Source organism: Acartia tonsa, chromosome 10, assembly GCF_053477335.1.
Source record: "Acartia tonsa isolate MP-2025a chromosome 10, ASM5347733v1, whole genome shotgun sequence".
Classification (NCBI taxonomy): Eukaryota; Metazoa; Arthropoda; class Copepoda; order Calanoida; family Acartiidae; genus Acartia; species Acartia tonsa.
In genome coordinates, this window is record NC_137269.1 from 34,874,967 (window position 1) to 34,902,453 (window position 27,487).

The 27,487-nt window shown below is 33.4% G+C and overlaps 2 protein-coding genes across 2 annotated transcripts in view; one reads left to right on the forward strand and one right to left on the reverse strand.

The window, feature by feature from the left end:
* Positions 1-1,450, forward strand: part of LOC145329969 (urocanate hydratase-like) — a 14,091-nt gene extending 12,641 nt beyond the window's left edge. Inside the window, exons 18-19 of the mRNA XM_080174470.1 lie at positions 787-961; positions 1,133-1,450. Coding sequence (XP_080030596.1) covers positions 787-961; positions 1,133-1,339 — 382 coding nt within the window. The 3' untranslated portion in view covers positions 1,340-1,450. The remainder of the gene's footprint in view (positions 1-786; positions 962-1,132) is intronic.
* Positions 1,427-27,487, reverse strand: LOC145329968 (esterase FE4-like). Its single transcript, XM_080174469.1, has 23 exons — positions 27,135-27,487; positions 26,125-26,189; positions 21,193-21,273; positions 20,622-20,732; positions 19,251-19,300; positions 18,552-18,640; positions 16,257-16,347; positions 15,582-15,641; positions 15,107-15,212; positions 14,742-14,862; positions 13,836-13,972; positions 12,891-12,966; positions 12,493-12,530; positions 12,276-12,332; positions 11,247-11,361; positions 11,034-11,115; positions 10,568-10,622; positions 5,364-5,433; positions 4,603-4,634; positions 4,147-4,229; positions 3,521-3,565; positions 2,841-2,935; positions 1,427-1,878 (listed from the first exon to the last, which is right to left on the reverse strand). The coding sequence occupies exons 1-23, from the start codon at positions 27,189-27,191 to the stop codon at positions 1,756-1,758; spliced, it is 1,839 nt and encodes a 612-aa protein (XP_080030595.1). The 5' UTR covers positions 27,192-27,487; the 3' UTR covers positions 1,427-1,755.

Below are 27,487 nucleotides of genomic sequence, written 5' to 3' on the forward strand. Positions count from 1 at the left end.
CATTTAGTTTTGATTAATTATAAGCGAAAAATAACCCTAACTTCTTTTATACATTTTGAAACATAAATTCGAAATCACGAAACCTTTTATAAGGAAAAGACGATTATTCCCAAATAAAAAAGATTTATTTTCTTTTACAAGATTTATTTCTTATGATGTATTTAACATTTTAATATTTGATTATTAATTTTGTTATTTTTTATTTCAGCATGACCGTTTTCATACAATAAATTGTATTAGTAACTATGCTGGTTTTGATTCATGTGGGAAGTAGCAGGTTTAGTACGTCTGTACTAAAAGATCTTGTACACGGCCAGCCAAATGCCGTTGTACCGAAACATTTATCAACATAATTGTTCAGCCATATAGGCATTAGAATATCAGGATCACGTAAAGAAAACGAAGTAGCGGGTTTCGTCGTATTTGCACAGTAGCTTTAGATATTTTAGGTTAGGTAAATTTTAATGATTGACCCACAGGGGCTAGAAATAAGAAAATAGATATTGTGAAAATATGACGAAACCCGCTACCTCGTTTTCTTTCCATGATCCGAATAGCATTATGTTGATGGTATGTCAGTTTCTACCACTTTTAGTTGATACCATAAAACTGACAAAATGTCAACAGTTTTGACACATAAACAGGCTCAATTCAATATTATGCACAGTTAGAACTTACAAACATAGGTAGAGTAATCAAATAGTTGATTGTCTAATGAGTCTATTATCTAATTATAGAAATGCTTCGCTTTAAAATGATAAAATTGTTATTATTTTATTATTTCAGTGGAACGGACAGTCCATTCCGTGAGACCTCCAATGTCTACGACGGTTCAGCGGTTACCGCCGATATGGCGGTTCAGAACTGTATCGGCGATTCTTTTCGCGGCGCCACCTGGGTGGCTCTGCATAACGGCGGCGGAGTTGGCTGGGGCGAGGTCATTAATGGCGGTTTTGGACTGGTAAATATATTTTTATTTTAAATTATAGTTTAAGATCTTTTGTGATGAGAAACCATTGGGGGATGAAAAGGGGAAGGCAAGCATAAGCAATTTAAATTTTCAGTCCAAATTCAGAAGGGAGGGGGTCAAAACCCTTTACACACCACTGAATTATACACCCTATCTATTTAGGTTTTGGACGGATCAGACGACGCCGGGTCTCGAGCCCAGCGCATGCTTGACTGGGACGTGAGCAACGGTGTGGCCAGGAGGGCCTGGAGTGGCAACGACAACGCCCAGACAACCATCAGAAGGGCAATGGAAGAAAATCACAAGCTTAAGATAACTGTGGCCAATAAAGTTCAAAATAGAGATCTTCTCGAGAATCTAAAATTTTAAAATTTAAAAAGCCTGACCATTCACTAATGTCATTAACAAATTGTTAAAATATATAAATTTATGTAAGATAACAACTCCTAAATTGAATAATAAATTTTATATTTTTATTTATATACATATTATTTACAATATTATTAAAGTATAATGATTATAAATGTTTTGATGAAAGCAGGATAATTGTGCTCATAAGACATAAGTAGCGCAGCTGAAATAAGATACTACTTTTAATTAACAAAAATATTTTTAGGGGAAGTCAAATGAAAATAAAACTGATTTTTTATAAATTTTGCAGGTAATATCAGTAAATTACTTAATGTAAAATTTTCATTACATCCATTTTTTTAAATTTAAAATCTGACGGATGGACAGATAGACATACTCTAATCATATAGCAGCATCTGAACGACAAAAAAAGGTTATAATCTGACTCTGTGGAGTGCTATTTTGTTGTGAAGAGCTGAGAAAGGTTTTTCCGATGGTTTTTCTTGTTCTCGTTTTCTCTCCAATTGTCTCTCCTTTATTTCTCTCCATAGGTCCAGCTTAAAAATAATTGGTTACATTATTAAAAGCGCAGCTTATCTATTTATTCTATAATTAGGGTTGGTCCGTCCGTACGTTCGTCCGTCACAAACAGATAGCTCTTTTCTTTAATTTAAATAGGTTAGAATTATCGCATCGATTCCAAACTTTGCATGGTGATTCCTGTAGTAGTTAGGTACGATTTAGAAAGCGTAGCAACTTTATAACCGTTACCAGAATGTCCGTACGTCCATTTTAAACATGTTAATTTTTAACTTTTTAACAACAAATAATTATGTGATAAGATTATCCAATTGATCTGATTTTTTGGATACTGATTCCTAGGACAACAAAACACAATGTTATAAGCGAAGCATCTCTATAATCAAAACTTCAAAATGTAAGTATGTCCTTAAACAATATCCTGTATTTACGTAGTTTTTCAACAAATTTTCTTACCATTTTGTTTCTACTTTTATACATTTATATTCTGATTATTCAGTTCTGATACTCTTCAAGTATTAACACGTTTGTTTGTCTTACTGTTTCAGAGCTTCGCTTTTTTGGATGTTGTCATCCTTGTTTTTCTACTGAATTGAATTACAGAGTAACTAATAAAAATTAAAATATTTGAGGTGCTCTGTTGCCATAGTAATGAGCCTTTTTCCTTGCGTTAAAATAATCAATTTGTATTTCTTAATGCTAAAATCAACAAACAATAGTTTAATAATTTAAATCAGGGTTGCGCAGTCGCGCGTTAGACGCGACAAAGTATCAAATTAATATTTATTTGGATGCTTTGAATATTAAAAAAATAGAAGTGTCCTGTTTGGATTAGGTTTACTCTTCCAACAGACTTTAGAAGTTTAAAAGGTTTATTTCCCTGCAGTTTAAAGGTTTCAGACGAGCTACTGTCGAGCCCTGACTTTATGGCTCGGTAGTAAGTAAGGATATAGCTGCCAAACCCTTAAATGTTTCATACCTCTTTTTCCAGTCGTTCATTGCTGACCATCTGAGCTTGCGGACCAAATTCAAAATAACTTGTATCTCCCTCTCTAGCTGCGCACCACTCACTTCCTAACATTTAAAACAAGGATAACAACATCCATGAAAGCACAAGAAAAACATGGATGGTAATTCGGAACAGACGAGGGCATTTAAAGAGCATTCGTTAATATCCAACATTATTTTTTGAACAAAAATTCACGAAACCTTTCTTTTGTATTCATACATTTTCAATATTTACGTGCTTGACTGACAAAGCAAATTACATACTGGATGCTCATTTGTATAGAAAGTATTTTTTTTTTTTGGGGGGGGGGGGGTGGATTTGACCACACCCAATTTCTAATTTTAGTTTTTAATAGATTTTTTTTTCTTGCGGCGATTTCTCTTGAAAGGGTGATGGTGTCCTCCCCAAAAATAGTTATAATATTGGTTGTGGGTACCAAAATTTTCAAAATTGAAGAAAAAATCCCAAGAGAATAACGTCAGAGAATCATATCGGTTCAGCGGTTAGCGAGATAATTCGGAACAGACAGACAAACAAATAGACAGACATCCTGTTACTTTAGTATAAAGATTTTGAGTCAAGCATAAAGTGGAGACCCTACAAAACCTCCAAAACAAGCTTTTTTAAGGGATGGGGAATGGGTCGTTTACCTTGTACTGTAGGAACACCAAAGTCAGAAAAAGAATGTACCATGTCTAAAAAATATAATCATCAGGGCTCGGCAGCCGCGCGTATGCCACGTATAGGCCTCAGTGATATCGTAATTTTTTAACTTTGAAATTCAGCTGGATGTCTAAACCAGTTACTAAACAGATAATCCCTATTTTAGGATTTATTCTCACTCACAAAAGGGCATATAACTTTGAGGCTTATGTGCGGCTGAGGCATGGCTGCCGAGCCCTGATAATAATATTAGGCAAAAACTTATAAACTAGCCTCTAGGTTAGGGTTTTATTGGCCTTACATAGACATGAAGGCTTATTTAACACTCCTAAAGTAAATTTTTAAGGATTTGGTTTAATGTTAGTTATGCAGCGAAGCAACTTTGTAATAGGATTTGTACGGTATGGGTGTGTCTCCTTTTTTTTCACCCCCATAATGGTCTAACACCCCCACGATGAATTGCTGAGCCCGCCACTGTTTTTATAAAACTATTTTTTTTTAATTTGTCGTGTTTGCCTAAATTTTTTCTTATTTCAAAAAGCTTTTTTGCACATTTCTATAAATTACGCTACTATTTGTCGTCGTAATACTTATTTTATTATGAAAACCTTACCTAACAATCGTTTTTGAGTAAGTTTTTGTAGGGGCGTTACTATGCAGGGAGGAAAACCAGGAATCGCCATTGGAAACATGTATCTGAATTTTAAAGGTTTAATAGTACAATATTCGTGCCAAAAAGGTATGATGGACTTTCCCTTTATAATGCACCCCTATTATCTAGAGATTCTGTATTCTATGATGAATAATAATCTAATTATATGTATAACGGTAAAAATTTTTCAATTGACTAGCTTAAGAAGTTAAGAGTAGATTAATATGTCTTTCAGTTGCAATATAAAAAAAACCCGGCGGTTTTAACAACAAACCACGAGATTGCACGGTTTATACAAACATACTTACATACATATGAATATTCTAAATGGAAGATTCTATAATTATAATACAGACGGACATATAAACGGTTTAAGGTTTATTTTAGAGTAGCTTTGCTGCATGATAAAAAACTTACAAAATATCATCCGAGTGAGAAACTCCAAAGACCTAAAATTTAAAAAGGGATCATTGCTTAGGACAATAAACTAATCTTCACTCTAATTGAATTGCGGGAAATTTTGTCTTTGGTAATTCAGCTTAAAAAATGAGTGATGTAGATTACTTTTAATTGTCATGTCAACTCCCTCCCAAGAAAAAATCTAATGTAGAGAATGTATATATGTATAATATAATCTCTTTTATGATCTATGCCAATTTTAATTTAAAGATATTTTACAATTAAAGTAACAACCATAATAACGCCCTTTTCATATTAAAAATTTTTGTCAGACAACCACCAATTTGTTTATCTCAGAGTATTAAATCCTTTCAATTTATATTAGGGTTGGGCCGGATACTTTTTTGGCCGGATACCGGATATCCGGCTTATTTCTAATGCCGGATATCCGGTTCCGGCCGGATATCTGGTCAACGTTCGATATCCGGCAATTTACCGTATATCCGGCCGGATAACCGGATATCCGGCGTCAACAATCAGCCAGATATCATGAAACCGGATAGTTTTAATATCCGGTATCCGTCCGGATATTGAAAATGGCCGGATATCCAGCCGGATAACCGGCCAGAACGGATATCCGGCCCAACCCTAATTTATATATTAACGTACTGCGTCTGACCTAGCAGTATTTGTTATCATTTTCGACATCCATATTTATCATATGTGGTGCAGGCACGACTCGAACTCGATACCTATCAGATATGTAACTTTAACTTTACCTTATCTAAAGAGCTGTAGCCGTAAATATTTCTTTGGACAAACATCTTCACTACATCTTGCAAATTTAGCCTAATAAAAATAAAAATAATAAAAATAAAAATCATAACTTTTTAGTTGGTAAAGAATTAAGAAATTTAACATTGTTGCAAAATTCCGTTAAATACAGGATCTTTTTACACTTTTGGAGCTTAATTAAAGAGATGTTTTGCTTATAAAACTATACCTCGTTGTCAGAAATTGGACAATTGTATCATATAAAATTGATGTCTAAAAAGTTTTAAAAATCAACATATTTAAAAATGATTACAGAGTTGTTTCGCTTTCAAAAAAGCACTATGTTCAAAGCATAATTACTTTAGTAGTTTTATATGACTTTATTGTTTAATGAATAACAAAAGAAGAAAAGGATTAGTTTCAAGATTGTCAGGATTAATATTATAAAATAGACTTTGGTTAATTAACGATGTCTTGATTTTTTTAAGTGCTCTTACTTCACTTAAGTTCTAAATTACCATAGCTGCATATATATTGATGGATATATTATTTCTGGGATCTTACACCAAATTTCCATGTGAAACTTGTAGCGGGCTTTATTAATAGTCTCTCCATCCCCTCCCCTCTTACTGTAGGAACGAACTGACCAATAAATAACAGGGGATATAGCTACCTAAATGACGACATTTTTTTTACCCTGTCATAATATACACTTATTGTATATTCTACATCCATTGGCATATTATTACAACAGAACAAAACGTTACTTTCCCCCTTTGCCTCAATCTCATCATTAAACAAACCCTCTTTAATTTGCTAACATAAAATACTTTACAAAATTTATAATATGTGGAAGTTGATGCACAACTCATGTTATATCTCTCCTAACCCTAATTGAAGCAAATAATAACTTTACATAATCGTTGTTGCTGCTTGAAAACATTTGTACCTTACAACTTTTAAGTACATTGCACACACTCACAGGGGATTAGAACTTGATTTTTTGCAAGGTCATTGGGGTGTTACTTTTTTACTTTACACCCCCCTTGATTTTATTAGGGGGATGAATCATGGAAGGTAGGTAGTATCAAGGGGTAAGACCCTTATGGGGTGTATCAAACCTCCTGGCAAAATTAAGGTGGTTGGATACATCTCTTTTTGCACGCCTCTGTACTAGGCTAAAAACAATAAGCTAAACACCATTTTTAAAAGCGAAGCTTTTCTATAATTATGGTCGGTCCGTCTGTCCATAGCGGATAGCTTTTTTCATTAATTTAGGCATGTTAGAATTGTCCTATCGATTTCAAATTTTGCATGGTGATTCCTTTAGTAGTAAGGTACGATTTAGAAAGCGTAGCAGCTCTATAATCATTACCAAAATGTCCGTACATCCATTGATTTTTTACTTTTTTAACAACAAATTTTTATGTGAACTAATCATCTGATTAATCTGATTTTTGGTATATTGATTCCTGGGACAACAAAGTGTAATGTAATTAGCGAAGCAACTCTATAATCAAGTCCTAAAAATGTAAGTATGTCCATAAACATTATCCTGAATCAAGCAGTTTTTTTCAACAAATTTGCTTACAATTTTGCTTATACATTTATATTATGATTATTCAGTTCTGACACTATACAAGTGTTAATGTCCGTTTGTCCTACCTTTTCAGTGCTTCGCTTTTATGGATGTTGTCATCCTTGTTTTAAATAAGCTCCAAGCCTTAAAAATCCTTTTAGGTTTCTAAACAGTTGAAATATGAGTTTAGTTGCTTTGATAATACATGGGTGGGAAATAAAAAATAGTAATTACTATGAAGCATTGCCCACAAAATCAAGAAACCTTTATGAATATACCATAAGATCTTGGTTACAGATGATTTAAAATTGATAAACTCTATATAATTTCGGTAATTTCTGTACTTTAAAATCTCTTTAGATTCTCTAAATTAAATTAAATTTGCCCTCACTTAAGTCCTAAATTTTTCACATAAATCAGGTTTTCAAGACAATTAAGCTAGAACTATAAAATTGAATTAATTGCCCATTGTCCTATCCTGCAATCCCTGAATGAGATACTGAAAAATAAAATAAATGGCAGTTAATGTTTTTATAAAAATTTGCTATTGCGACTGGGTTAAAATCATAGTGATTTAGAAAATGATCAAAACCGATGCTCAAAGCCATTTTGAGCAGTTTTAGTTTGAAATTTAATGCTTTCTGCATTAAAGTTTTGCGTAGCACAAAAAAGAGATAAAAATGGCTGCACTTCTTTTGGACATACCCAATCCGTCTTTGTTAGTTTTATAAGAGGTGATATAAAAAAAAAGTTAAGGTGAAATTCGTAAAAAATAAAAATAAAAGGGACCAAGGAAATCTTCTACAAAAAAAGGACCAAGGAAACTTCTGCAAAAAAGATAAAATGGGGGGGGGGGTTGATTTTTGGTTTTTTTTTTTTTTGGGGGGGGGGGGTGTCTGAAAATAGCCTGAAACCACCACAGGACCAGTCGGTATATTCCCTGAAGAGTAGAATCCGATCGGTTCAGTGGTTACCGAGATCGTAAGCTTCAGACGGACGGACAGACATCAAGCTACTTTATATTATAGATATTTAGAAGCGGATACGCCCATAGAGGAGCTCTTAGGAGCCCTCTAGGTAAGGAAGGTTAATTCAACTCTTCTCTTTCAATATTGTTTTAATAGGAAAAGCAAACGAATCATAAAATAGTCATGAATCCTCCTTGAACCCACAAGAAGCTTCACTGAAAAGAAAATCCGGGTATAGTCCCTTTCGTGACATCGCACCTTATGGGGCGAATCTTTATTTTTTTTCACAGTAGCTTTTCTCCTATTTCTAGCCCCTGCGGGGGGCTCTAACCCTGCGGGGCCAATTATCTAACCCTGTGGGACAATCGCCTAACCCAATATAGCCTAACCTAACCTAAAATAACCTATAAAAAGCCATTTTAAAAATACGACGAATCGCCCCTTATGAGTCGATGTTACGAACGGGACTATTCCCGAAAATCCTGCATATAGGATGAGCGGTTGAGCTCAACATTCATAGATACACATATACACATCCTGTTTCTTTTATGTTTAGGCTTATTAGACATTTTCCACGGATAAAAAATGAAAAAACAAGGATGACAACATCCATAAAAGCGAAGCACTGGAACGGTAGGACAAACGGACATTAATACTTGTATAGTGTCTAAACTGAATAATCAGAATATAAATGTATAAGAGTCGAAGCAAAATTGTAAGTAAATTTGTTGAAAAACTGCTTGATACAGGATAATGTTTATGGACATAATTACATTTTTAAGGACTTGATTATAGAGTTGCTTCGCTTATAACATTATACTTTGTTGTCCCCGGAATCAACATACCAAAAATCATTAATTAATCGGATGATGAGATCACACAAAAATTTGTTGTTAAAAAAGTAAAAAAGTCAACATGTTTAAAATGGACTTACGGACATTCATGTAATGATTATAGAGTTGCTACGCTTTCTAAATCGTACCTAACCATTAAATGTATCACCATGCAAAGTTTGAAATCGATAAGACAATTCTAACATACCTAAATTAATGAACAAAGCTATCCATCTGTGACGGACGGACGAACGTACGGACCGACCCTAATTATAGAAAAGCTTCGCTTTTAAAAATGAAAAAAAATCAGGGTTTAATTATTATATTATGATTATAAATTTATCATTTGGTTTAATATAAAGTTGTCCGTGGATTGGAAATATTAAAATCATAAAAAAGGAGTTTCAATGAGCACTAAAAAAAACATTAAAAAATGTTTCAGGGCCGGTTTGCTTCCAGCGGAAATTGAGCAGTAGTTCAGTCTTTAGATATCTAATGGAAACGTATTTCGAACTTATGATTCATGGAAACAATATACTAAAAGACTGAAAATTCGTACACAATAATATATGGCAGAAATGCAAGAAATAATGATAATACATATAAAATAAACAAGGATGAAAACGGCAAATATAGCGACGCTTTACAAGTCAGAGAAATAAACATGTATAAATATCTAGATGTCTTTAAAGAATCAAATGCTCAGAAAATTCCTTAATTTGTAAAGATGTTTTAAAACAGATTTATGTGAAGCTTTTTATAGTGCCTGTAAAACTGAAGCCTACCATAGGTATTTAGTCTGTGTATTGGCCTATCATTGGGGTCATTAATATTGTATGACGTCATTTTTTATTGGCACAAAAAGAGCTTTCATTCTGTTGACTATTGTTTTGCTATTCTTCTCAGATTAAACATTTTGTATCATTATAAGAGTCTTGAAAAGTTTGAAATCGTAAGGATAATTATAACATGGCTGTACAATACGCCGTATGAACAGTCTGACGAACCTACATACCGTAAATGTAGTAAGCTTTGCATTTCAAAGTAGAAAAGCCTTTGTCTTATTAAGTGGATTTGAATTATTGGTCTGAATCTTGGGCAAGGGATCGACGTACATGGTAGCGTGCCTTTTTAACTGCGTCATAGTAGAGACAGTGAAATTGGTACTTACTGCTGCTATAACTGACACGTGACGACAATATTAAAATCACAACATTATCAAAATTATTTAGTAAGAATAGAGAAATATTTTATTTGAAGACGTACGGAAGAAAAGACCTTAATTATGAAGTTGCTATACTTATAATAAATCTTTAACTGAATGCATTATAAGTACACAAAGTTCTTTTTTAAACATAAATCATCCTTAACAAAGGTTTTTATGTATTATGGTATGAACTTTTTTAGTAATTGCAAAAGTTAATTTGCAAGGCTTAATCCTATTATTAAGGGGCTCCTAACAATCCCATGAGGAGGGGGGGTGGGTGGGTAACATTTAAAGCCCTATATCTATTTTATCTATTTATTAAGTTACGCCATTCTAAAAATTATATGACGATAATTATAAATATCTCCATATAGTTAGAAAACAACAGTAGAATATAATGTTGTAAATAAAGACAAAATCTTGTGATTATTTTAGTAAATATAATGAGTAGGTAAATAGCGTCATCATTTTTAAAATATCTAAAATTTCAAGCAAGCAATTTTATGTTCGCATCAGAGTCTTAACATGCGTCGATTCTTAGAATACTTGCACAAAAAGACATACAGACAGAAAGACGAATGGACAACTAATTAAGTAGCTACGCTGCTAGAATAACGCTCACCTGAAAAGATCAAACAGAGTGAAGTTAGGAGGAACTGTAAGGATAAATTTATACACTAAAATAATAATAAAAAAGATTATTTAAACTTGCAGGTACTATCCTTATAATCAAGTAACATTGTATCAAAGGATCTCGCTAACCACTGAACCGATATGGTTTTCCTTTACAATACAGGGTAGCTTCTCCTGGGAACGTTTATATCTATTTTTGGGGAACATACCACCAACCTCCCAAGAGAAATCGCCCCAAGAAATAAATTTTCCCTCTCTTATTTTTTAAAAACTTTCTTTTTAAGTACAATTGAAAGTGGGTTGGTCGACTTTCCCTCAAGGGCCCCTAGAGGCATCAAGGGGCATAGCCGCTAGTATATAAATATTCCAATTAAGAATAGTTTTTATGACAGAATTGCAGACAAACTTTTTTAGAAACCAAAAAGAAAATGTAGCCATTCGAAATATATTTGTACCTGATAGACCACTTTTTGCCATAACATTAACATCAGCATCCATAGGCGCTAGAAACCAAGACATTGAAAACATTTCGGTTAACTAAAAAAAGTTAAACTTGGAAGACGTAAATAACAATCATATAAGTGTTTACTGCAGCCTTTCAATAATATGAAAAGCAAAACTTAGATAAAATAACAAAGTAATTCTTAGAATAGTTGTGAAAATATTACCTTTAAAATATTTTGATGTGAATAGTCTAGATCTTCTATTGGTTGTTCTCCAAAGTAATATTCTCTCAAAGTTTGTACGTCCTGTACATCATGCTCAGTGTACTCATCCCTTTCTCTAAAATAGTGTATACTCAAAGATTGCTTGTCTTAAATTCAGCTTCAATAACTTTAACAAAAATTATGTTAATCAAAGTTTTTACATGCTAAGTGTACGCATCCCTATCTCTGGAAAAGTATATACTCAACGATTGCTTGTCTTAAATTTAGCTTCAATAACTTTAAAAAAAGTGATGTTGCTCAAAGTTTTTACATGATAAGTGTACGCATCCCTTTCTGTAATATAGTATATACTCAATGATTGCTTGTCTTGAATTTAGCTTCAATAACTTTAATTAAAATTATTTTAATCAAAGTTTTTACATGCTCCGTGTACGCATCCCTTTCCCTAGAAAAGCATATACTCAACGATTGCTTGTCTTAAATTTAGCTTCAATAACTTTAACAAAAGTTATGTTAATCAAAGTTTTTACATGCTCCGTGTACTCATCCCTTTCTCTAAAATAGTATATACTCAAAGATTGCTTGTCTTATATTTTGCTTCAATAACTTTAGCTAAATTGATGTTCATCAAAGTTTGTACATCCTGTAATCATACTCAGTGTAATTGAACAAAAATGGTTTCCCCATCTTATATGTAAAATTCCATATGGGTAATCTTTTTCTATAATAATTTATACTCAGAGATTGAATGTTTTAAATTATTTTTTCATAAAATTTTGTACGTCCTGTACATCATGTTAAAAAAAAACCTTTTTACAAATACAAGATTTTACATTAGTCAACATTGCATTTCGTGTGAAATCATGATTTTTATACAAAAATCTGAGGTACCGAGTAAAAATGAGTGAGTTATTGAGTGATGAGTGAGATATTGTCACTCAGAGGCATTGAAAATTGAACATTTAAAAAGAAACTTTTTATGTCTAGAAGAATAAGATATTATCTTTAGATACCAAATTATTAGCTGACCTGTTAAACAATATTAAAGGAGCCCAAATTTTCCATTCTTTTTTCAAGAGGTTCCATCTAAAATTAAACATTTATTAAGAATGACAACATCATAATTCATAGACAAATAAAAAATATTCGGCTGTCTATATTAAAAAACAGCCAAGAAAATGACGTTTTTCCCATTAGATATGTTTCAGATGGACAAATAATAGAGTACCTATGATACTAAAAATACCTGTTTGGATCTTTAAAAAACTTGGAGGTTAAAATCAATCCTATTTAAAAAAAATAATATTATCAAAAACTCTTTTTTTACAGTGCATCGAAAATAGTTTAAAGTATAGATATACAGCTAAGACCAAATGATAGAGTATTTGTTTATAGCTGAGGTGGGTTTTCTAAAACATTTTCTATTTGTTTGTTTATGTATTTTCTTTCTGTCGTCTGCGTTTAAATCAATCTGTTACATTTAGTTACTAAACCAAACAACGATTGAATACCGCGAATATCGAAAATATCAAGAAATTGTTTTGAAACATAAACAAACATATATTTTCATCTTTAGAAAACCCACCTCTGGGATAATTTTGAAACACACATTTATGTTAGGGATGTTCAATTTTTGATAATATTTCCTTCATCTTTGCAGCTACCAACAATTACAGGTACATTTGCAGCAAATCCTTCACTTACTGCCTCTTGGAATACCCTAAAAATAATTTTCAATTTAGCCCTAAAGACTAACAAAATAACATATCTGAGAACTTAGACGTCCAATGGGTTGTGGGGGTGGGGGGTGGGATTTATGCTGAACATTAAACTCCTTCATTTTAACCACGGGAACCTTTATGATCTCTCATTTTACACTCCTCAAAAAACCTTGGACGTCCTTGTCTATCAAACAAAAGTTGAAAACATATATCTCACAACACAGGGGCGTCCAAGCTTTTTATTAGAGATTTTTTATTTGGGGGGGGGGGGGGGTTATTTACCCCCCCAAAATTATTTGGGGGGGGGGTAAATACCCCCTCCTAAATGGTTGGGGGTGCCTACGACACCCCCAGGGTAGGGGTAAATTTTAAATGGGGGGGTTAAAATGAAAAAAAAATTTTGGGGGTGCCTATGGCACCCCCAAAATCGTTTGGGGGGGGGGGGGTAATCGCCCCATTATCCCCCCCCCTGGACGTCTATGTCACAACAGGATATTTAATATTCTGAAACTTTCAAATGAATCAATAGCTTAGATTAGCCTACCAAGGAACCATCGATTTTTGGAGCCTACAGGGTGTCAACTGTTTCGCATTAGAATGGCTAACAATACAGGTTTTCTATAGTTTTTAAACCCCACCTTCGAACCAAAGTGTGTCCATAATTCACAAAACATTCCAAGGAATAAAAGATTTATCAGTTTTTTTACTACAGGGTGTCATCATATTTTTAAAAACCTACCTAAAACCCCAAAACAGTGTTTAACAATCCACGGTTTTGACAGCTTTAATAAACTTCTAGAATTTTTTTTCAAAACACGGTTTCACATTGTCTTTTAGCTACAGGTTGTCTACAGTTTTAAAAACATACCTTGGAACCAAAGGTTTTGAGGAGTGGATATCAATACAGGGTGTCCACGGCATTGGATGAGTATAATCCCAGTCAACAAACAGTGTTGACACTTTCAGTATGTCTTTGGCTCTCAAAGATTGCAGATACAATAGCACCTAGAATTATCTATAATACAAAGCAGAACGATGTTTGTCTGTCTGTCTGTCTGTTTGTTTGTAGCGAAGGATCTCGCTAACCGCTGAACCGATCGGGTTCTCTTTTACAGGGTAGCTTCTCATAGGTCCCGGGAAGGTTTATAACTATTTTCTTGGGGGGTGGGACACCCCCAACCCCTCCAAAATATGAAAAATACCCCCCCCCCCAAAAAAAAAATTAAAATAGTGGGGTCGACTACCCTCCCCCCCCCAAAAGAAAATCTAAAATACGAAAAATTGGTTTGATCAAACCTCTTGGGGCAAAGCCCCTAGAGGCTAGGGGCCAAGCCGCTAGTAATATATAATCTACCAGTGGCTACGCCCATAAATGCATCTTTCAATTTTAGTTTTTAATAGAAAAGGCAAATTTATTTGTTGGGGGGAGGGGGAGTTTCTAAGATTTCTAGGGCCTATTTCTTCTTTGGTGCCCTCTCCCAGAATAGTTATCAAACTTCCCAGGACCTAAATTGTAAAGGAGAACCATATCGGTAAAGATAGCCATCCTGTTACTTTTATATAAGAATAAAATTTGTGTAATAAAGATAAGAACGGTTTTTATTGATATTTCTATTACCACGGTTTTAGGCTGTTTTCCTGACAGGTGATATAACACATGAATAAAAATCATCTTGCAAGGTTGATATTGATCAAAGGTAAAAAATATCCATTATGGACGAAAGTACGGGCAAAGCTATCTTATATGTGATAAGCCTTTGCTATTAAATCTCACCTTGTCCATGTCATTAAGAGTTTTGCATCCCAAGTGTTTAGCAACTTCCAGAGCATAACAGCGTGGCCTCCTGTCTCGGTGCAGGAACACAGAGGACGGCGTCCCTGACAAGGCTATCACCCTAAACATGGCGTGTTCAACTTTTGAGTTAGAACACTGTAGGAGGCATGATTAAGAACGCCCAAAGCTTTTTTTTTTTTGGGGGGGGGGATAATCTAGTGTGATTATACATTTGTTATTCAAAGAGAGAGAGAGTGCAGCTCCTCTTACGGAGGTAAGGCTACCCTCATGTTTAAAATTTATTTTAAAATAAGGACGGGGGTTGTGATTAGTGCTCTACCGGAAAGCTCCACAAATAAAATTACCTGTGAAATAATCCTTTAGAATATGGAGATACCAGATGTAAGAGGGCAGACATAGAACCAGCACTTTCTCCCATCAGAGTCACTCGAGACGGGTCTCCGCCAAATGCTAAAACCAATAAGGATGACAATGCTTATTTAAGCAAAGGTTACTAATTGAATAATAGGTGGCCTTAAAATATTTTGTGCCGCATTTGAAGAGCTTTCACTGTCAATTTGTATTGCTACTGAAAAGTGCCTTTGCCAGAAATATCAAGCTATAATATATTGAAGGAGGGGCTAGGCAGAGGGTTTCAGTGCCGTTTTCTCTTTGGAGAGTGGAGATATCATCCCACAAAATAGTAAGAAACCTTCTCTGGACCTATAAGAAACTTAACTTTGAAGGAGAACCATAACACTTCAGCGATTTTCAAGATCTTAAACTACAGACATCTAGACATTGTGTTACTTTTATGTAAGGACATTTAATATTTTATACCTGTAATATTTTTCTGTACCCATTGAAGTGCCAAAAGTTGATCGTGTAGACCCAAGTTACCTAAAATTTTATGATTAATTACATGTGGATGAGTTAAGCAAAAAATATTTCCAAACTTTTATTGACAAAAACTTGTTGACAAACAAAATACCTAGCATGTAGTTCTATCTATTTATACCTGGAGCCAGCTCTGTCTCCAGAGTGAGCCAGCCTAGGATACCTAGCCTGTAGTTCTATCTAATTATACCTGGAGCCTGCTCTGTCTCCAGAGTGAGCCAGCCTAGGATACCTAGCCTGTAGTTCTATCTATCTCTGTACCTGGAGCCTGCTCTGTCTCCAGAGTGAGCCAGCCTAGGATACCTAGCCTGTAGTTCTATCTATCTGTATACCTGGAGCCTGCTCTGTCTCCAGAGTGAGCCAGCCTAGGATACCTAGCCTGTAGTTATATCTATTTATACCTGGAGCCTGCTCTGTCTCCAGAGTGTGCCAGCCTGGGATACCTAGCCTGTAGTTCTATCTATAACTATACCTGGAGCCTGCTCTGTCTCCAGAGTGAGCCAGCCTAGGATGCCTAGCCTGTAGTTCTATCTATCTATCTCTATATCTGGAGCCTGCTCTGTCTCCAGAGTGTGCCAGCCTGGGATACCTAGCCTGTAGTTCTATCTATCTCTGTACCTGGAGCCTGCTCTGTCTCCAGAGTGAGCCAGCCTAGGATGCCCAACCTGTAGTTAACACCCACCAGGACAACATCCTCCCGCAAAAGAATCTGAAAAACACAATTTTAAGAAGTCTGTATGAACATATGATTTTCATTTGTTGTAAAATGCGCCTAAAATGCTGGATGTTATGTATTACAATTTTATTATCTCAAAATAGCCAAAAATAATCAGTATGTTGAAAAAGTGTAATTTTTGGAAGTATCTATCAAATAGGATCGTTTTAAGATTATAACTTTTTATCAAAATGTCAGATTTGAGAAATTTTGATAATTTAAAGATGAATTTTATGCAACTAGCAAATAGAAACATCCTAAAAATGTAAGTAGAAAAGCTTTGTTTAAATCCAAGATTTCGATCAACTTTGCATTGTAAGTAAATGTCACGTGGACGTGAAACACATGATCTACAGAGACAAGTCGACCTACAAGAATTTACACGTAATACAGGAAGGCCGACAGAAAGGTTTGTAGAGAATCTTTACCTTTGGGATAAATCATTAAAAATTAAGAATTAATTTAGTGATTTAATACTTTAAGAAGGGGCGATTTATGTACATTGTTTATATTCAAGGTACGGATGGTACATTAAAAAATAAATACAATGTGTTTTTTTATGAGAACTTTTTTTAAAGCAATTTTACCCCACTTATAGTTATCAGAATTTAATGATTAATGGCTTATTTTCTTCGTTTTTTAATGCAATTAATAGAACATAAAATTTTTTTTACAGTTTTTATTTAAAAAGTACAGTAAAATGTAAAATTCAAAAATTAGGTGTCAACATCTAAAAATGGTTTTAGCGCATTTTTCTTATGTTCAAATCTTCTACCTTTTGCAAGAATGGCTGCAAAACGCTTCAAAGTTTAGATCTAGAGCTAAAAATTGATACATATACTATTGGGGACATGTACTAGAATATATCAAAGTTTGCAGGTCATATCACAATCAGAGAGGGAGTACTGGCCCCCCTAAAGTCGACTACTGAAAATCCATTTTTTTCTTTTGAATTTTAGATTTTACTGTACTTTTTAATTAAAAAACAGAAATATTTTTTAATGTTCTATTAATTGCATTAAAAAACGAAGAAAATAAGCCATTAATCAATCAATTCTGATAACTATAAGTGGGGTAAAATTGCTTTCAAAAAAGTTCTCATAAAAAAAAACACACTGTATAGCTACTTGCAGGGCTCACTCGAAACAAGATTGTTTTTATTTTTTAATAATAATATGCCTTTATAAATAGACACCCAGTTACTGTATAGAACGAGAAAACATTATATTCCAATGGTTTTAGCCTTCGAGATTCAAATCGCCTTATATATTCTCATAATATTCCCAATGAAAAGAGCAACAAACAAACAGACAAACTGTCCGGAGGCCATATTGTTTTAGAGGTCCGTAGGATAAATGTTGAAAAAGCATTACATAAAATTGACTTGGTGGAAAGGGAAAAAACTTTTTTGCAATAGGTGAAAATTTATTTTTGTATTTTACTTCCCAGGACCTATGAGAAGCTACGCTGTAAAGAAGAACCATATCAGTTTAGCGGTTAGCGAGATCATTTGGTACACACAAATCCTGTTACTTTTATGTAAACGTTATCATTCGTAGATTGATCACGTGATTACGGTTATCATAATTCTCTCTGTGAATTTCTTAAACATGAGTTTCACTAACTTCCTTAATTTCAAAAGCACGCGATTTTAAAAACAATAGTACATTCAGTAAATATATATAATTTTTTATGCTAGCAATAAATTTGCTAATATCAACAAGGACAATTATGTCTTAAAAGTAACGCAGCATTAGCAAGCAAATACAACAATTGATTAGAGAATAACACTCACGTGATATACCGTAAGAATAGAGAAATTTTAGCTATAAAGAATGAAAATCTGATCTGCAATAGCATTATAGGAAAACTGACAAACAAAGTGTTTAGAGTCTTCATTTAAAAAAAATAGCTGTCTATCTCAAAAAGAAAGCAAGTAAATTCCATGATTATCAGAGCATTATCTAGTTAATTAAAAAGAATGCCCGTTGATAAAGTAAATCTTCACAATAAAAAATCAGTCGTCTATCTTAATCAGTAGATATGTCTATACCCATATTTCACGTTACAGACTGACGGACAGACAAATGTTATTATAAAGTAGCTAATAAAGTATTTTTCCCTATAGCGTAATGAACGAACTAACAGACGGACTGAACAGTTAATTGTAGAGTAGCCCCGCTACTAATATAACCCACCTCAGGACCATAGAGAATTGATTCGCAGGATCCGACCACAAACGCCCCACCATGGAGAAACACAATCACCGGCTGCTTCGCATTCTCGTCTAAATATCGGTTCTTTTGGTTGGTAGCGCAACTACTCTATATTCAAGTTTCTGTCAATACGTGATTTTGTATTTAAGAGAACTTTGTAAGAATCAAAAGAGAGATAATAAATCAAGGATGACCACATCCACAAAAGCGAAGCTCTAGAATCAGAAGGAAGGACAAAAATAGAAATGCAGATCATCAATTTGCATATCTAAACAAAATTGTATATAAATTTGTTGCATAGTTGCGTAATTACAGGATACAGTAAAAGGACAAAATTTCATTTTTGGGATTTGAAAATATATTTAACTGCACTAACAGGCAAATAATCCTATAGAATAATAACAGATACATAAAGTAAGAGAAATATAGTATAAAATAAATTACGCTAAAGTTCTAGCTAGTCCAACCTCAAACGCAGGAGTGACAAACGCTGGCGTGGACAAACGTCTTAGTGGACACTTAACAGAACCTCACCTATTTTGAAACGTCTTAACTCTTGCATATCTTAACCTAACATAATATGAATCTAAATAGTTCATTGATTTAATATTTTAAACACTCCTGCGATTGTTGACTCTGACGTTTTTTATCCTGCTTTTGTCCAGGACAGTTACAGCTTACCTGTAGTTTTAGTATACACGTTCAGATACAGACAATCTTCACTACCCTCACTAAATTTAAATTAATTAATTTACTCGTTTCAGAATCATTTTTTCTTTTAAAAGTAACACTTTAATAAGGTTCTATACGTTACTATGCTAAACAAGGATGACAACATCCATAAAAGCGAAGCACTGAAACGGTTGGAAAAACGGACATTAACACTTGTATAGTGTTAGAACTGAATAATCTTAATATAAATGTATAAGAGTCAAAGCAAAATTGTAAGTAAATTTGTTGAAAAACTGCTTGATTCAGGATAATGTTTATGGACAAACTTACATTTTAAGGACTTGATTATAGAGTTGCTTCGCTTATTACATTATACTTTGTTGTCCCAGGAATCAATATACCAAAAATCAGATCAATCGGATGATTAGATCACATAAAAGTTTGTTGTTAAATTTGTTAAATTAATTTAAATTATAGAGTTGCTACGCTTTCTAAATCGTACCTAACTATTAAAGGAATCACCACGCAAAATTTGAAATCGATAGGACAATTCTAACAAGCCTAAATTAACGAAAAAAGCTATCCGTTACAGACGGACGTACGGACGGACCGACCATAATTATAGAAAAGCTTCGCTTTAAAAAAAATATGTCATATTAAATAGGTCTATTGGTAGAATAATTTACTTTTATATGTATAGCAAATATATTTAGTAATTTATATCAAAATTGTCCATACATTCAAGCCTTTATTGGTCAGTTTTGCAATACTTAATATATTTTTTAAGTTTCTCTATCAAATATAATATATGGATCTAAGTATGACGACTTTATACAGTAGACTTCAATATGAATATTTAGGTATTTTTTGGGCGCCTGGACGCGTTTCGCTGCAGTTCATATACGTAGTGAATGGACCAAGGTGGAGCTGAATGGACTCGAGCCAAGGCTACACCTCGCCCCCAAGGATATGTTACAGGTATTACGACTTTAAAGAATATAATTTTGATAGATTTAAATGAATTGTAATTTCACGTCTAATAGCATCTCAGATAATATTTGAAAAAGGCTTGACCACCTATCCGTCTTTTATAAATAGTTCGCTTGTAACAGTGTGCGCTATTTAGATTAAGCAGACAGACGGACAGTTTTAAACTAAAGATACGTGGTAAAAATTAATATCCTCTTGATTGGTAATGGTTGTCAGCCATCGTAATAAAGACATATTTCCAAGAATAATTAAAAAATTTAATCATAAAATTAATAACAGTGCTGTTAACTCTGAGGCTTAAAATGAAAAAAAATATAAGTTTAAAACTGTTAGCCCCGAGGGACCGAATAAAAGCTGTATGCAATACGATGCGGTTAATAACTATTTAACCTTAGAAAATACTGGTCAGGGAAGAGGACATTTGGTTGCAGAGATTTCTTGGCTTCTTTCCTTCCTTCCACTCGGCCGGACCAAGACTCACATAATACTGTTCTTTTAAATCTAGATAGATAGATAGATAGATAGATAGATAGATAGATAGATAGACAGATAGAAAATCAATAAGCAATACAACATAGATTGATGACTTGAAACCTTTTGAAGACAAGCTAATAAGTAATTATATCTATTCACTCAAAAAGGTGAATAATAAGTCCAAAATGAAATTACAAAAACAATTAAATTAAGTATTTCAGAGATTTTAGCATTGACAGAAACACAGATAGACACACATACAGACACATAGACAGACACACAGACTACATATAGACAGACATACAGACAAACATACAGACAGTCATACAGATAGTCATATAGGCAGACATAAAGACAGAAAGACAAACAGACATACAGACAGATGTACAGACAGATGTACAGACAGACATACAGACAAATATACACACAGACATACAGACAGACATACAGACAGTCATACAGTTAGTTCAAGGAGTTATTTTAGTACCTTCTTTCACCAATAGGAGGCTCTGCATATGGAATTCCTCTGAAGGAGAGAATAGGCTGTTGGCCTCCCTCAGATCTCATTCTAAACAAGGATGACAACATACATAAAAACTCAACAAATCAAACTATAGGACAAACGAATTTTCACAAATATACAATATACATTGCTGAAACATAAAATTGGTTATTAATTGACATATTTAAAAGAGAAGCAGCTCTTGTTACAGTGTGCTTAATAATTCAAGGAATTGATACTCTTTATATAAATATTATTTCTTATTGTTTCAGGAATCTGTTAATAACACACTTTGAAATCGATAGAGCAATTCTAATATAAGTATTATAAGATTTTAATATCAATCCCTTGTAAAAGATTTCATTTAAGAAATAGGTATACCATATAAAAAAGTACCTAAAAATATATAATAACAGAAATAATGTAGTTTTATCTTTTCTCAATGAAAACTTAATAAAAACTGTTAGAATGACACTAAAATATGGAATAATAATTAGCTATTAACGCAATAGAGGAAAGCTAATACCCTTTAAGATTCTTTTTAGGCTTCTTTTGTGCTTGAAATCATACAAAACTGTTAAAATTAATAATAATATAGCAAATAAAGCACAAGCTTATTTACGTATGGATTGTCTCTAAGTTCGTACGTTCGTGAATGGCATTTATATAAAATGGCTGTAAGTTACTATTTTTAAAATATATATATGAAAGTTTTCCAAACGTTATGTCAAAATCAGAGATTTGAGGACAATATCTGCACCTAAATAACTGTAAAATAATTAAATAATTTCCAGTGTGGCTTTGAAACTGATTAATATCTGCTGGATTAGAACCGGTTCTCAGGCATACTAAAAAAATCATGTATAGCATCGGATTACAAAAATTTTTCAAAAAATATTTAATTTAAAATAATGAAATTTTATTTGATACCAGTTTTGTTAGCCCCGATGCTTATAAAATTTATTTTGATATCTTTGGAAAACTGTCTATAATACATAATTAAATAAATAAATTGGGACCCAAAAACAATAGCTTTGTTAAGAAGGCTTTCCGTAATGTTTTGATATTTGTGAAAATGACGTTATTTTTTTTATTGATCCGGTTATTCTAGATTTTATGGACAAAATTAACACAATAGATTTTGTAATTTATTTAAAATCCCTCCATTCTGATAGGGACAGAATATGTTTAGGATCCAGGTATATTGTAGTAATTGCCAATTTTTTGTAGAATTTGCGTTTATTCCTGAAAGGGAATAAGAATTTTTTTTAAAGGCCTCCAAGAATAGGATCAATTGTACTTTATCTGCATTGTTTTAACACCATATACATAGCTATTAAGCATATGAAAAAAAAACGTAGAAAATAAGGTTAGAAACGTGTATTAATACCCTTATTGTTACTTAAAAATAGCAATAATATATTGATATTACTATCCTACATACTGAGGTAACAGGACGTTTTTCTATCTGTCTGTCTGTATTAATGTATGTTAGCTAAGATCTCGTTAATCGGACTACAGCTTCAGTGATTTTTAGTCATTAATCCAGGAAATGCTTTAGAGTCTATGACTGGAGGGAAGGGGTCTGGAAAAGTAGAAAACCAACCAGCCTTCTACTTATAAAAAAATTCCCTAACCCAAACAATAGTTTTTTTTAAAACAGAAATATATGTAGGGGCGCAGCTACAAATTTGTTTAAAAACTTAAAGAAAGATCGACTAACATAACCATAACAAGGGTGACAACATCCATAAAAGCGCAGTTAAAAATTGTGCCTAACTGTTGTAAAAATCATCAAGCAAAGTTTGAAATCGATAGGACAATTTTATAATGTCTATATTATGGAAAAGATATATCCGTTTCAAATAGACGGACGTACGGGTGGAGCGACCCAAATTATAGAAAAGCTTCGCTTTCAAAAACAAAGGACTTTTGATACTTGTAGCTTCTTAATAAATTTATTTGCTTATTTTAAGCCACGCTAGAGACAAATAATTACATATTATAAAAAGTTACGTATAGTCAACAAGAACAAATTAATATTCATAAGTATATTAAAATCAATTGGGAAATATAAAAAATTATATAGATATTATATAAGAATATACGGGCATATTCAGAAAATATAGCCCTATTCCAAGTTTCATACTGTTCGAAGTCGTAGAAATAGCTGTGCAAAATCGCCGTTTTTTTAAAATGGTTTTAGAGTAAAGGGAAAACGTTATACAAATCGAAGATTTACTGAAACTTTGGTTAGAATTCACTTAAAAATGTGAATTTTAAGACAAGTTAAAGTCAACAGGACTCTACAGGTACTTCTGGTGCCAGGTATACCTACCAACAGGATGCTCTAGGTACCAGGTACTTCTGGTGCCAGGTATACCTGTCAACAGGATGCTACAGTTACCAGGTACTTCTGGTGCCAGGTATAACTGTAAACAGGATACTACAGGTACCAGGTACTTCTGGTGCCAGATATACCTGCCAAGAAGATGCTCCCGGTACCAGGTACTTCTGGTGCCAGATATACCTGTCAAGAGCGTTTGTAGGGTCAAAACATTGCTTTCGTAAGCTTATTTTTAATGTTTCTTTGTGGTTAGAAATTAAACAAAAAAGGCATAGCAAATATGATTTAGTATTTTTTAGGCAAATTTAAAGGTATCATTTGATTTTTATGGCTCCTGTGGCCGCTAGGATTGGAGGATTTAATTTTTTTTTTCGGGGGGGGGGGGGGGGATAGGGATATACCTAGGGCCTGTCTCAGCCAAGAATTATATAAGGGTAAGGACGGGGTTGATAATTAATAATATTTTTAACCATTAAAAAATTAAAACTTCGTGCCCAAGGAAATAAGGAAGGGAGCAATACACATAAATAATTGGAGGGATTAAAATGAACATTATTTCAATCAATCATTGTTGATATGGCGTTGCTACAAAAGACCTACTCTACAAAAGACCTACCCCTACAAAAGGTCTACTCTACAAAAGACCTACCCCTACATAAGACCTACTCTACAAAATACATACCCCTACATAAGACCTAAAGTAATACATAATCAATACATGGCTGCAGCGCTCGGCCCCCTGGCCTGCCTAGCCGCGGGCGCTCGGCCCCCTTGCCTATAACCTAACCTAACCTTACCTAAATATTGTTAAAAAAATGTTAAAATTTGAAAAAAATCTACCAACCACTTTTTGTAAATCAACGAAATTCTAAAATATAATTAAGTTAATGTACGATAAACATTCATACATTATTACATATAAGTTAGGTTAGGTTAGGTTATAGGCAAGGGGGCCGAGCGCCCGCGGCTAGGCAGGCCAGGGGGCCGAGCTTGGCGGCCATGACCTTTTAGCATTACGATTTTTTGTAGAGTAGGTCTTTTTTAGGCGTTGGTCTTTTGTAGAGTAGGTCTTTTGTAAGCGTTGGTCTTTTGTAGAACCGACGAGTAGGTCTTTTGTAGAGTAGGTCTTTTGTAGCAACGCCGTTGATATAGCGTTTATATATAAATGCATGGGAGTACCGTCAACATTATCAACATACTGACTGAACTCTTGAAGAGAAGCTTTACTTCTAAATATCAAAAAGCTGTAATCCATATCATAATAACAATTACATAAGTATAGACAGTACATTTAAAGTGTAGGGGTTTCATAATCATGAATAAATACCAGAGAGAGAGAGAGAGAGAGAGAGAGAGAGAGAGAGAGAGAGAGAGAGGAGAGGGGAAAATTGGTTGTTAATTATACAAGTCTCAAAGTTTGTTTTTACGTTTTCTTATTCCTTGCCTTAACAACTTTGTGGACTTTAGTGAATGGTTTAATCATTAGGTTGACTGTTCAAACGTTTCAACCAATTAGTTATAATCTACAGAAAGGGAATTTTTTTGTATTATCATTGGGGATGGACTTCAATTTATCGGCCATTGTCTTATACCTTTAGATCCCTGATTAATACAGAAAAACAAGGATGACAACATCCATAAAAGCGAATCCATGAAATCAATTTTATGACTTGATTATAGAGATGCTTCGCTTAAAATATTGTACCTTGTTGTCCTAAGAATCAGATGAAAAGGGTAATTAAATCATACAAAAGTTAAAAATCAACATTTTTAGGGAACTTACGGACTTTCTGGTAACGATTATAAAGTTTTTACACTTTCTAAATTGTTCTAAGAATCAACATCCAAAAGACATCTATAGGACAATTACAACATGCCTAAATTAAAAAAAGAGCTAAACGTTACGTTCGGACGGAAGTACAGACGTATGGACCCAATCATAGAAAAGTTTTGCTTTTAAAATCCTAAGACTTTATTAGTAAGCAAGGATATCTAGGGATAACACAATTAACGAAAAATACATCTTAATAAATTATTGGTTTAAAAGTTTATGCACTACTAGTTTAGAACCAACCAAATAAAATTCAATACAAGTACCAAAAGCCAACGAATAAGGTGCTTATAAAACTTCGGTTACCAGTATTTTTTTCAATACAAAGTCCCCTCCCTCCCTGGACACAACCCAATAATATGTTTGAGCAGCTAAAACGATTGGGTTTAAAATAATGCCACGATCGTAGCGGTCATGCGTCTTGCGTCATATTTGCAGGTTGACGCAAATTTCAGATCTCAGTTTTCGCCGTTTGATTTACTATTTTTCTCTATAAGATAAAAGCGATAATTGCTAGATTATCTAATTCGCTATAATATAAAGAAAATTTTTTCTCAAATCGCCAAATCTGGGGTCTGAAATTTGCGTCACCCTTACAATCTGAAAGTGGGGAAGAGAATAAGGGATGGGGTTGAACCGGTTCCTATAATGACACTGTAACTAATCTATGAGTTAAACTTCACCGCTAAAACAATAATTAATACAAATCAGCGGCCGTTCTGACGGTTGTCAGTTTTACCTGGTTCCTTGAACATTTCCACACTTAGTTGTAATTGTTACAGAACTAGAATCACACAACATTCTCTGAAATAAAAATATCACTATAAATGAAAGCTAGGGTAGGTAATTCATTAATGGTTATCTTTGAAAGCCTGAATAGTTAGCAATACCATAAAATTAATGTATTTTTTATGAGCTTTAAGGACGATAATAGAGTTTCTACGCTTAATAAATCGTACACATCTACTACAGGTATCACAATGCAAAGTGTGATATAAATAGGACAAATCAAATATGCCTAAATTAACGAAAAAAGCTATCTCTTCTAGAAGAATGTATGGACTGACCCTAATTATGCAAAAGCTTCGCTTTAAAAATTGATATAAATGAATGAAAGCAGGTAGCAAATAAATATTGGCAATATATGTAATATGTATACCCAATATTAAACAAATGCTTAAACTTTCCTTAAAATGATTTTCGATTTACATAATGATGATCTATTGTTCTTTTCATCATTCAATATTTATTTTTTGCATTACTAATAAATACAATTCGTATTGTTTTATAATTAAGTTTATAAAAAAAAATCGTGGGTCAACAACCCTCAAAAATGAACCCTTAAAATAGGTTTTTCAGCAAAACAAAGGGGCTTATATAATAAAATACATGCTTTTAGAAACTAGATTTTATAATAAATTACAGACAAGGATGAAAATAATACTAAGTGGCGAAGCATGAAAAAGCATTTAAAAAGCAGACATTTATTGGTCATAAAGCAAGCCAAAAAAATTTAAAAGATTAAAAATCACGAAACCTTTTTAATATATGTATATATTGTGTAGCACGACTGACAGACCAACGGAACAAGTAAATTATATACAAGATGCTCATGTGAGTAGATTATTTTTACACAAAAAATTAGCCGTCTATCTTGAACAACAGTAGAGAAATTTACCCGGAACGTTACTGACTGACGGACAGACCAATTGAATTATAGAGCAGCTTCGCTACTTTAAAAAAACTCACCCGTGCAAACATTATTGTAAAAATTGTTACACACCCAATAACAAAATAAACAATCATGTATACAAAATTTAATATTTTTCACCATAAAAATTCACAAAATTTAGTTTTTAGACCATTTTCCAAGTTGTGCGCGTAATGGTTGAATTGTAACTATGCGCGCATGCACGCAGCTAAGCACAGTATACAAAACACAGAGTTAAACCATCACTTCCGTGCGCACAGATATCAGGAGGGCCAATTCAATTTAGTCAAATTATTTTTAATAAATCTCAATTTACTAATGTAACATGATGTCGTTATGTTCTTATGTGTGCATTGAAAGATCTCTCTAACCTCTAAAATCTCCTTTTATT

Bases quoted from the DNA above. Each gene is read 5' to 3' on its own strand.
- LOC145329968 (XM_080174469.1), bottom strand. From the start codon at position 27,191: ATGATTGTTTATTTTGTTATTGGGTGTGTAACAATTTTTACAATAATG. The intron at 5,434-10,567 runs GTGAGCGTTATT...TATTTTTATTAG, and splicing joins ACTCTGTTTGATCTTTTCAG to GCTAAATTTGCAAGATGTAG. The intron at 4,635-5,363 runs GTAAAGTTAAAG...TTTAAATTTTAG, and splicing joins GCTACAGCTCTTTAGATAAG to GTCTTTGGAGTTTCTCACTC.